General features: G+C 47.7%; 1 protein-coding gene across 1 annotated transcript in view; it reads right to left on the bottom strand.

Moving 5' to 3' along the window:
* The window catches only part of CHCHD6 (coiled-coil-helix-coiled-coil-helix domain containing 6), a 209,529-nt gene that overhangs the window by 105,744 nt on the left and 91,020 nt on the right, over nt 1-12,765 (bottom strand). Inside the window, exon 7 of the mRNA XM_077276609.1 lies at nt 6,037-6,107. Coding sequence (XP_077132724.1) covers nt 6,037-6,107 — 71 coding nt within the window. The remainder of the gene's footprint in view (nt 1-6,036; nt 6,108-12,765) is intronic.

Here is a 12,765-nt window from a genome sequence, read left to right as displayed (position 1 = left end):
CCTGCTAAATCTGCAGGGGGTTGAATACTACTTGTAGGCACTGTATATATATATATATATATATATATATATATACATACACACACACACACACACACACACACACACACACACACACACACATGCATACATATACACATAGACAATTATATAGTATATATATATATGTATAAGGGGTACTTCCGTCTGTCTGTCCCGGATATTCATTGGTCGCGGCCTCTGTCTGTCATGGAATCCAAGTCACTGATTGGTCGTGGCAAAACGCCCATGACCATTGCCACGACCAATCAGCGACGGGCACAGTCCGGGCAATGGCCGCTCTTTCCTCCCCACAGTCAGTGCCCGCTCCATACTCCCCTCCAGTCAGCGCTCACACAGGGTTAATGGCAGCGCTAACGGACCGCGTTATGCCGCGGTGTAACGCACTCCATTAACGCTGCTATTAACCCTGTGTGACCAAAATTTTTACTATTGATGCTGCCTATGCAGCATTAATAGTAAAAAGATCTAATGTTAAAAATAATGAAAAAAATAAAAAATCATTATATACTCACCTTCCGCCGCCTTTCCCGCTCCTCGCGACGCTCCAGTGACAGCTCCATGCAAGCGGCAGGTTCCGGTGCCAAGGATGGTATGCGACAAGGACCTGCCATGACGTCACAGTCATGTGACTGCGACGTCATCACAGGTCCTGCGCTCATACCAACCCTGGGACCGGAAGCTGCCGCGTGCACCGTACACAGGCGCCAGGACTTCAATGGGCCTTCGGAAGGTGAGTATATGTTTATTTTTTATTTTAAGTCTGTATACTACGTGGCTCTGTGCTGTATACTCAGTCGCTGGGCAATATACTACGTGGCTGGGCAATTTACTACGTGGCTGGGCAATATACTACGTGGCTGGGCAATATACTACGTGGCTGGGCAATATACTACGTGGCTGGGCAATATACTACGTGGCTGGGCAATATACTACGTGGCTGGGCAATATACTACGTGGCTGGGCAATATACTACGTGGCTGGGCAATATACTACGTGGCTGGGCAATATACTACGTGGCTGGGCAATATACTACGTGGCTGGGCAATATACTACGCGGCTGGGGAATATACTACGTGGCTGGGCAATATACTACGTGGACATGCATATTCTAGAATACCCGATGCGTTAGAATCGGGCCACCATCTAGTATATATACATATACATACACACACACATATATATCTACTATATAATTATCCAAGGGTCACTTCCGTCTGTCTGTCTGTCTCTCTGTCTGTCTGTCACGGATATTCATTGGTCGCGGCCTCTGTCTGTCATGGAAATCCAAGTCGCTGATTGGTGGCGGCAAAACGGCCACGACCAATCAGCGACAGGCACAGTCCGGCGGCAAAATGGCCGCTCCTTCCTCCCTGCAGTCAGTGCCCGCTCCATACTCCCCTCCACTCAGCGCTCACACAGGGTTAATGGCAGCGGTAACGGACCGCGTTATGCCGCGGGTAACGCACTCCGTTAACGCTGCTATTAACCCTGTGTGACCAACTTTTTACTATTGATGCTGCCTATGCGGCATCAATAGTAAAAAGATCTAATGTTAAAAATAATTAAAAAAAATAAAAAATAGTTATATACTCACCGTCCGTCAGCCCCTCGGATCCAGAACCGGCCTTTCCCGCTCCTCCCGACGCCCCGGTGACCGCTCCATGCATTGCGGCCTCGCGAGATGATGACGTAGCGGTCTCGCGAGACCGCTACGTCATCATCTCGCGAGACCGCAATGCACTCTTGGGACCGGAGAGCGCGAGGAGCATTGGTAACTGCTTCGCTTGGATCCGGGGCCAACGGAAGGTGAGTATATAACTTTTTTATTTTAATTCTTTTTTTTTTTTTTTTTTTTAACAGGGATATGATGCCCACATTGCTATATACTGCGTGGGCTGTGCAATATACTACGTGGGCTGTGCCATATACTGCGTGGGCTGTGCCATACACTGCGTGGGCTGTGCCATACACTGCGTGGGCTGTGCCATACACTGCGTGGGCTGTGCCATACACTGCGTGGGCTGTGCCATACACTGCGTGGGCTGTGCCATACACTGCGTGGGCTGTGCCATACACTGCGTGGGCTGTGCCATACACTGCGTGGGCTGTGCCATACACTGCGTGGGCTGTGCCATACACTGCGTGGGCTGTGCCATACACTGTGTGGGCTGTGCTATACACTGCGTGGGCTGTGCTATACACTGCGTGGGCTGTGCTATACACTACGTGGGCTGTGTTATACACTACGTGGGCTGTGTTATATAGTGCATGCGTGGGCTGTTATTAACGACGTGGCTGTGTTATATGCTATGTGGGCTGTTATACACTCCATGGGCTGTGCTATATACTACGTGGCTGTGCTATTTACTACGTGGGCTGTTATATACTACATGGCCGGCCGCGAACAATCAACGACAGGCGCAGTCCGGCCGCGAATTGGCACGGGATTTGAACCACGCTTCGCTAATTGGTCGCGGCCGGCCGAATCCTGTGTATTCAATGTGTTATTCTAAAATCTTCATAAATAAGCTACATACATATTCTAGAATACCCGATGCGTTAGAATCGGGCTACCATCTAGTACATATATATATATATATATATACACACACACACATATACATACACACAGTATTATGCATTTTTCTTTATTGTTCAGTCACTGATAGCCCAGCCTTGAAACCTATTTTTTTCTTCATAGTGCCACAATTTTATTTTAATCAATTTGTAATAAGTTCCCGTGATTGGAGCGGTCTTCTTATTATGGAACAGTCTTCTTATTATGGAGCCTGAGATCTCCTAAATACAAAGGGTAAAATTATAAAATTATGCCACCACTAGAGGGAGCTCTGGGACACACTGTATTCAGCATCTACAGTCTGCATTGTGCTCCCTCTAGTGGTAGAAGTAATTTTAGTACTTTATGGCTTTTCACAGGTCCAACGATGAGTCCATACCACTGCTCCCGCAGACTGATTGTCTACAGCGCTGTCATCACGTTGAGCTCAGCAGCTCGGACTATGCATATGCACAAGCAGCAGCGCTCACAGACTGGTTGCAGCGCTGCGTACAACAGACACCAGGAGCAGTGGCTGAGACTCAGTGCTGGACCCGGAAAAGGTTAGTATGGCAAGTTTACATGTTCCCTAATAATGGAACTTATAAGACAAACTTTTCCTAAAGAGGACAATTCCTTTAAGGCTTGTTAGGGCTATTGTTGAGATTTTTATAGGTAAATGTGCATTTTTTTTGCCTGTTTTTTTTTTTTTTTTATTATTCAGACAGCTTAGAAAGTAGACTGTGTCTAATGGAGAAAGTCCTGGAAAAATGCAGAACTTACGGATATACTTTATACCTCCTAGAACACTTACCGCCACAATCCGTGCAGGTAGTCAATAAACACGGGACAATTAATGGAAGACTAGATTCTTGCAAATAGAGAAAAAAGGAGGAAGATCACAACACTGAGAAGCAACCTAGCAACGAGAGCTGAGCACTAAGGATCTGCTCTTTCCAGTGACTTGAGGACCTCTCGGCGCGCTGCCGCTTCAGGGTTACGATACAATTAACAAGTCGCGCGGACGGAGGTCCATACACCAGCTCATCATCTGCTCCTAGAACTAGCGGAGTAACTTAGTTGCCTGGCAACCTCCTCTCCCGACGCGGGTTCTTGTGCAATGCGGTGGTACCGGGAAGGGGAAGGGAATAGAGGGGGTTTTGCATACCGGTGTGAGCACGGAGGGTTAATCTGGTGAAGAAGCGGCCCTGCTTTAACAATCACTGGAAAATGGTGTTGAAGAGTCTAATCATTTACTAGGTGGATCTACTGCAGCAACGATGCTGAAAAGGTAAAGATGTCAATCACCAGGAGCACACGGCCCCTCCTCCCACAGGCAGGAAGAAGGGAGGCAGGGGAGCACTGCGCTCCTGATCACTGAAGGCGAGGTCTCAATCTCAGAAATGGTAAATATAGTCATAAATGCAGATACTGATCAGCCATAATATTAAAAAGCCTGTAAGGGTGTGTGCACACGATCCGGAGTTTCTGTGGGTGTAAGGCTGCGTATTTATGCAGTGTCCAACCCGCAGCGGCCAGATGTTACAGCATAGTGGATGAGATTTCAAGAAATTATGTCCACTATGTGTCCACAGACGCCTGCGGCTCCACTCACGGAGACCGACATGGGGCGCGTCTTTCCAGACTGCAGCATGTCTCTGCAGAATAAATTTTACACATAGGGGTGCACTAAGAACGCTACTCTGCTTGTTCTACTACCTTTCCATCATGGCTGCGATGCTGTGTGTCCTGACTCCTTTCTATCATAGCTGCGATGCTGTGTGTCCTGACACCTTTCTATCATAGCTGCGATGCTGTGTGTCCTGACTCCTTTCCATCATAGCTGCGATGCTCTGTGTGTCCTGACACTTTCCTATCACAGCTGCGATGCTCTGCATGTGCTGACACCTTTCTATCATAGCTGCGATGCTCTGTGTGTCCTGACACGTCTATCATAGCTGCGATGCTCTGTGTGTCCTGACACATGTCTATCATAGCTGCGATGCTCTGCATGTCCTGACACATTTCTATCATACCTGGGATGCGCTGTGTGTGCTGACACCTTTCCATCATAGCTGCAATGCTGTGTGTCCTGACACCTGTCTATCATAGCTGCAATGCTCTGTGTATCCTGACACCTTTCTATGGCTACGTTCACATTTGCGGTCTGCGCCGCAGCGTCGGGCGCCGCAGCGTCGCCGCATGCGTCATGCGCCCCTATATTTAACATGGGGGCGCATGGACATGCGTCGCACTTGCTTTTTGCTCCGCATGCGTCCCTGCGGCGCCCGCGTCCGGGCGCAGAGGACGCAGCAAGTTGCATTTTTGCTGCGTCCAAAATCAATGAAAAAAAGGACGCATGTGGCGCAAAACGCAGCGTTGTGCATGCGTTTTTGTTTGCGTTGTGCATTGCGGCGCCGACGCTGCGGCGCACAACGCAAATGTGAACGTAGCCTATCATAGCTGCAATGCTCTGCATGTGCGGATGTAGGTCATAATAATAGCAAGGGATGTAGGCGAGGGGCAACAACAACAAAAATATTTCCTTATGCCAAAAAGCTTCAAGTTACCGTCTTCCAAAAACTATGGAGGGTCTCCGGCTTAGTGGGTCTTTTGGGAACTTGTTTCAACAGGACAACCCCTTTCTAAAACATCAAAGGTGCGAAGGAAGGGACAATGAGGCATCTGTCTTGCTTGTGCCAAGATTTTCAGATACAAGGTTAGCGCCATAAACTGGACTTAGATACGACTTCGAGGAAAGGTCCCTTTATTTAGCAGCTGTAATGAGGGGGCTTTAAAGCTGGAGGGCTTAGCATACCAATGTGACCACAAGCCTCTGCCCCACTAACCATGTGCTATAAGAAGCGAGTTCCCTTTAAGCCCCTGCACTGAATATTCTCAAGGCTGCGGCTTCTGAATAGGATGGGAAGAGAATAGTCAGCGGTCTGATCGCATCGTGGACGCAGCCTCCGCATTTATTACCTTTGATGGCGACTGCGGCCGAGTGCCACGGGAGAGTAATTAAATGCGTTACTGCAAATATCCCTTCATTACTGCAAACAGGACACCCGAAGAGCCGAAACGGCACCTCCACCCCAGAGACGCGAGGGGGGACGCCAGGCGGCACAGACCGCAGGTTAGCGCTGATTAAAGGGATGATGCATGTTTCTTAATCAAGGAAGCAGTCAATTATTACAGCCTCGTAATCATCTATGTGCACAATTATATTCCTGAGGAAACCATCCATTATGGCATATTGTCTGGTAGTGTGAGCTTCTAATAAGCAGAGTAATGGGGGTCCGGATCCGGGGGCACTGGGCAGCTTCATCATCATTGTAGTACAGATGTAATGACACAAATTCTTCCGCAAGCAAAATAATCCAAAAAAATAAGACAGAAAAAACACAGTAACTAATATAAAGAACCAAGAGACGTACTTCACCCGGAACTCGGCATTGGTCGCGGCCGTATGGAACTGCTCCGCCGTCATCTTGTAGATCTCCAGGTTCTAAAAAAGATTAAGAGATGGAAAAACACAAATATAATCTTTACTCTGGTTTTCTCAGAATAGGTAAAAGTCAAGTTCCCAAATGATCATTATCCGAACATTAATCTTAAAGGACATATCCACAGTGTTAATATATTACCTGTCCTGAGTTACATCCTGTATTATACTCCAGAGCTGCACTCACTATTCTGCTGGTGCAGTCACTGTGTACATACATTACTGATCCTGAGTTATATCCTGTATTATACTCCAGAGCTGCACTCACTATTCTGCTGGTGCAGTCACTGTGTACATACATTAAAATACTGATCCTGAGTTACATCCTGTATTATACCCCAGAGCTGCACTCACTATTCTGCTGGTGCAGTCACTGTGTACATACATTACACTACTGATCCTGAGTTACATCCTGTATTATACCCCAGAGCTGCACTCACTATTCTGCTGGTGCAGTCACTGTGTACATACATTACTGATCCTAAGTTACATCCTGTATTATACCCCAGAGCTGCACTCACTATTCTGCTGGTGCAGTCACTGTGTACATACATTACTGATCCTAAGTTACATCCTGTATTATACCCCAGAGCTGCACTAACTATTCTGCTGGTGCAGTCACTGTGTACATACATTACTGATCCTGAGTTACCTCCTGTATTATACTCCAGAGCTGCACTCACTATTCTGCTGGTGCAGTCACTGTGTACATACATTACTGATCCTGAGTTATATCCTGTATTATACTCCAGAGCTGCACTCACTATTCTGCTGGTGCAGTCACTGTGTACATACATTACATTACTGATCCTGAGTTACATCCTGTTTTATACCCCAGAGCTGCAATCACTATTCTGCTGGTGCAGTCACTGTGTACATACATTACTGATCCTAAGTTACATCCTGTATTATACCCCAGAGCTGCACTCACTATTCTGCTGGTGCAGTCACTGTGTACATACATTACTGATCCTGAGTTACATCCTGTATTACTATATCTGTAATGTCGCCATATACAGGTACAGTCGGATGGCTTGTGTCTTTGGCTGACGTTACCAGTAACACCGTCACACCGCTCCAAACTTTGCAGCACAGGAGATTATCATATGAGCCCCATTTCCGGGCCGTTCCTGCGCAGCGCTCACTGTCAGCTGTCACTCTATCACTGTCACCGCAGGCCAGACACAGCAGCTGGGAATAGAGAGCGGCTTCGGTCCCCATTCCTACTATTTATAGACAGTAAGACGAGGGGCGAGGGAAGAAGCAAGACCCCCCACGTACGGCTTAGCAACAGGGGGGCAATAACATCCCGCCGCAGGTTTCCATCCATGCTCATTTCTGCCTGCTGACTGATATCTGTCCATGCTGTGAGGACCCAACTCTTCCTGGCAGTGAAAAGGTTAAACCTGGAGAGCTTTAAATTGGAGAATCAAGGAGAGACCCTAAAATTTAATTAAAAGGTAAGTGTCTAGAAGATCGGAAAAAAAGTTACTCGGTCATACTGACCTGACGCCAGAGAGTCTCTCCCCAGCATAAAATGGCTGATAACAGAGAGCAATCCGTAGGATGCATTTATAGGATTCCAGTGATCATGATTTCCCCAGAGTGAACCGATGATGGCACGCTATAAAACTTTTTTATCACTTCCTTACAACTCCTCTACATCACTACTGACACCCAAAACACCTTAAAAAGAAAAAACTGTAAAGGCACGACATGAGCATGAGGCCACGCCAGGCCCACCTGTGAGAACAGGGACCAGGGAGGCCAGCAGGTAGCAGGGAGGCCGGCAGGTAGGAGCAGGGGGGCCGGCAGGTAGGAGCAGGGGGGCCGGCAGGCAGGAGCAGGGGGGCCGGCAGGCAGGAGCAGGGGGGCCGGCAGGTAGGAGCAGGGGGGCCGGCAGGTAGGAGCAGGGGGGCCGGCAGGTAGAAGAAGGTTTGTAGGACTCCATCCAGTTGCCACAAATTATTAATGTCAACACTGGGCCAAGGTCTTCTCTAGTGACAACCTCTTTAAAGTCTTGAACACACCCTACCCCTATGTGCTCATTGTCTACAGACAGTACCCCTATGTGTCCGTTCCCTACAGACCCTCCCTTAGTATGTCTGTCCCCTACAGACCCTCCCCCTGTGTCCATCCCCTACAGTTCCCCTTAGTCTTTCTCCTAGAGACACTACCCCTATGTGTCAGTCTCCTACAGACACTCCCTTAGCATGCCCATCCCCTACAGACCCTCCCCCTAAGTGTCCATGTCCTACAGACAGTACCCCTTAGTCTTTCTCCTACAGACACTACCCTTATGTGTCTGTCCCCTACAGATCATTCCCCTATGTGTCCATGTCCTACAGACAGTACCCCTTAGTCTTTCTCCTACAGACACTACCCTTATGTGTCTGTCCCCTACAGATCCTTCCCCTATGTGTCCATGTCCTACAGACAGTACCCCTGAGTCTTTCTCCTACAGACACTACCCTTATGTGTCCGTCCCCTACAGACCCTACCCCTATGTGTCCGTCCCCTACAGACCCTACCCCTATGTGTCCGTCCCCTACAGACCCTCCCCCTATGTGTCCGTCCCCTACAGACCCTTCCCCAGTAGGTCCGTCCCCTAAAGACACTACCTCTCTGTGAGTGTCTCCTACAGACTAATGAACTATTGATTACATTTTCATTAAAATTAAATTATGTGAATAGGACTCTCCCCCACAGGGACTTCTCATACAGTCCTTGCCTTCAGTGACCATCTCCTACAGACCATGTCCCTCTGACATCTCCTACAAACCCTGCCCCTCCGTGACCATCTCCTACAGATCATGTCCCTCTGTGACATTTTCTACAGACCATGCCCCTCTGTGACCATCTACTACAGACCATGTCGCTCTGTGACCATTTCCTACAAACCCTGCCCCTCTGTAACCATCGCACATACCCTGCCCCTCTGTGACCATCTCCTACAGACCATGTCCCTCTGTGACCATCTACAGACCATGTCCCTCTGTGACCATCTCCTACAGACCATGTCCCTCTGTGACCATCTACAAACCAAGCCCCCCTGTGACCATCTCCTACAGCCCATGTCCCTCTGTGACCATCTACAGACCATGTCCCTCTGTGACCATCTCCTACAGACCATGTCCCTCTGTGACCATCTACAAACCAAGCCCCCCTGTGACCATCTCCTACAGCCCATGTCCCTCTGTGACCATCTACAGACCATGTCCCTCTGTGACCATCTCCTACAGACCATGTCCCTCTGTGACCATGTACAGACCATGCCCCCCCCGTGACCATCTCCTACAGACCATATCCATCTGTAATAATCTCCTACAAACCCTGCCACTCTGTGACCATCTCCTACAGACTCTACCCCTATTTGACAGTTTCCTACAGACCCTCCCACTATGTGACCACCTTCTACACGCCCTAACCCAGTGTGAACATTTCTTACCCCAATGTGGACGTTTCCTACAGACCCTACCCCTGTGTGTCCATCCCCTATCCTCTCTGTGACTGTCTCCTAAAAACTTTTGAACCGTTGATTAAATTTGTCATTAAAATTAAATGAGATGAATAAGTAGGTGCACGACGCCTCGTCTCTGGGAGAGCCATAAATTAAACTGTATTTCTTCCTGTTTCTTGCCGTTTAATTTCTCAAAGGAACTGAATTCGACAAAAAGAAAAGCGAAAGAAAAGAATTAATTTATTTCAGAACATTATCTTAATTCTTTCTGTAATTCTGCAAAAGGCTAAGTAAATTCATGGGAGAGATACAAGGTCAGTTTCATTTCTATTTATATAGCTTGGAAGCAGTAATGTGATACCTGACTGGAACATTAAAGTTCAGCAAAGCAAGCAGGGCCGCAGTGTAAAGCATGGGATAAAGTACAAAAGAGCACCTTGAGTCAGTGACTATGGGGAGGGTTTCTGACAACTCAAGACCCCCCCAATTCTGACAATTCAAGACCCCAACAACAGAAAAATAATTAAAAAAAAAAAAGCATAAAATAAGGTGCAAGTGGGAACTACTGACCAGGAAAAAGCAGACGCGTAACACAAGGGACAGGCTGGGATATTACCATAGAAACAAATAATACCAGTATATACCAATAACAGTGAGGGTTGTCACTGTAGTAGTTTAGAAGAGTAGATTGCTGCCATGTAAAATGTACTGAAATAATTAATATCTGCTATACGATGAAAAGGAGACACCAGCTGTCCCGTGGATGCGTCCACCCCGACGCGCGTTTACGTGTGCACTTTGTCTCAGATTTTTTAATGATTTGCCCCAACAGATAATGCAGCTGAGGTGAAGTCACAGCAGTCCATTAATGTCTAATAAATCAAAAGGCGACTATTCTCAATGAGAAAATTGTGCTGAGACTTGAACCCCCTATTTCCACATTGAAAGTGACCAACTCTCTTTTGGAGAGTAAAGTTTTCTGTCGCTGTAGGATTCTTAAAGGGATTTGCTCATGGCCAATCCCTACTTCTTAGCAAGGCAATCACAAAGTATGCCCTTACCCCCACAATCATTTCACAAACCTGGCAATAAGCGTTCAATTTCCCTGCAGTGCCTCTAGAGGTGGAAATAAGTATAACACCACGTCCACTGAAATCAATGTCATATCTGTTTATGACATGGTCCGACAGGTCCTCCAGGGTAGGAGACCATATTTTTAACAGTTTTCCCCCTATGGTAAAAAGATGACGATGCTGATTGGAGGACCACCCTCTAATTTGCCTAAAAGAGTGTATAAAATGGGGATTTTGAAATTGGAGTATGCTCATATATGCATGCTCACTTATCCTCTGCAAAAGTTGACCCATGTGGCTGTTGGGTCATGCTGGGAGTTGTAGTTTCAGCTGAAGGTGTATAAAGTGACCTAAATACACTGCTCAAAAAAATAAAGGGAACACTGAAACAATAGAATATAAATCCAAGTTAATCAAACTTCTGTGAAATCAAACTGTCCACTTAGGAAGCAACACTGATTGACAATCAATTTCACATGCTGTTGAGCAAATGGAATAGACAACAGATGGAAATTACTGGCAATTATCAAGACCCCCTCAATAAAGGAGTGGCTCTGCAGGTGGGGACCACAGACCACATCTCAGTACCAATGCTTTCTGGCTGATGTTTTGGTCACTTTTGAATGTTGGTTGTGCTTTCACACTCGTGGTTGCATGAGACGGATTCTACAACCCACACAAGGGGCTCAGGCAGTGCAGCTCATCCAGGATGGCACATCAATGTGAGCTGTGGCAAGGTTTGCTGTGTGTCAGCGTAGTGTCCAGAGGCTGGAGGCACTACCAGGAGACAGGCCAGTACACCAGGAGACATGGAGGGGGCCATAGGAGGGCAACAACACAGCAGCAGGACCGCTACCTCAGCCTTTGTGCAAGGAGGAACAGGAGGAGCACTGCCAGAGCCCTGCAAAATGACCTCCAGCAGGCCACAAATGTGCATGTGTCTGCACAAATGGTTAGAAACCGACTCCATGAGGATGGTCTGAGTGCCCGACGTCCACAGATGGGGGTTGTGCTCACAGCCCAACACCGTGCAGGACGCTTGGCATTTGCCACAGAACACAAGGATTGGCAACTTCGCCAATGTCGCCCTGTGCTCTTCACAGATGAAAGTAGGTTCACACTGAGCACATGTGACAGACGTGACAGAGTCTGGAGACGCCGTGCAGAGTGATCTGCTGCCTGCAACATCCTTCAGCATAACTGGTTTGCCAGTGGGTCAGTAATGGTGTGGGGAGGCAATTCTTTGGAGGGGCGTACAGCCTTCCATGTGCTCGCCAGAGGTAGTCTGACTGCCATTAGGTACAGAGATGAGATCCTCAGACCCCTTGTGAGACCATATACTGGTGCGGTTGGCCCTGGGTTCCTCCTAATGCAGGACAATGCCAGACCTCATGTGGCTGGAGTGTGTCAGCAGTTCCTGCAAGATGAAGGCATTGAAGCTATGGACTGGCCCACCCGTTCCCCAGACCTGAATCCGACTGAACACATCTGGAACATCATGTCTCGCACCATCCACCATCATCACGTTGCACCACAGACTGTCCAGGGGTTGGCGGATGCTTTAGTCCAGGTGTGGGAGGAGATACCTCAGGAGACCATCCACCGCCTCATCAGGAGCATGCCCAGGCGTTGTAGGGAGGTCATACAGGCACGTGGAGGGCACACACATTACTGAGCATCATTTCCTTGTCTTGAGGCATTTCCACTGAAGTTGGATCAGCCTGTAATTTGATTTTCCACTTTGATTTTGAGTATCATTCCAAATCCAGACCTCCATGGGATATTCACTTTGATTTACATTGATAATTTTTATGTTTTACTGTTCTCAACACATTCCACTATGTAATGAATACAGATTTGCAACTGAAATATTTCATTCAGTGATATCTAGGAGGTGGGATTTTAGTGTGTCCTTTATTTTTTTGAGCAGTGTATATCCCAAGCACCAGGTACGTGATAGTAAGGCTGACAACCGGCAAGAACAGCCAAGTGGGAAGCTCTCAGCACCAGTTTGCATCTCCTGATTGCGGGTGGCGGCAGTGATGTGCAGTGTAGTGCGATCGATGCGGTGTGACAGGTACAGGTACGCAGCCCTCCCTGCAAACATCTCGGGATAATTCACAGCATC

Source organism: Ranitomeya variabilis, chromosome 8 (genome assembly GCF_051348905.1).
Source record: "Ranitomeya variabilis isolate aRanVar5 chromosome 8, aRanVar5.hap1, whole genome shotgun sequence".
NCBI classification, from domain to species: domain Eukaryota; kingdom Metazoa; phylum Chordata; class Amphibia; order Anura; family Dendrobatidae; genus Ranitomeya; species Ranitomeya variabilis.
The sequence above is the reverse complement of the archived record's forward strand: the minus strand, read 5'-3'. Positions and strand labels throughout refer to the sequence as shown.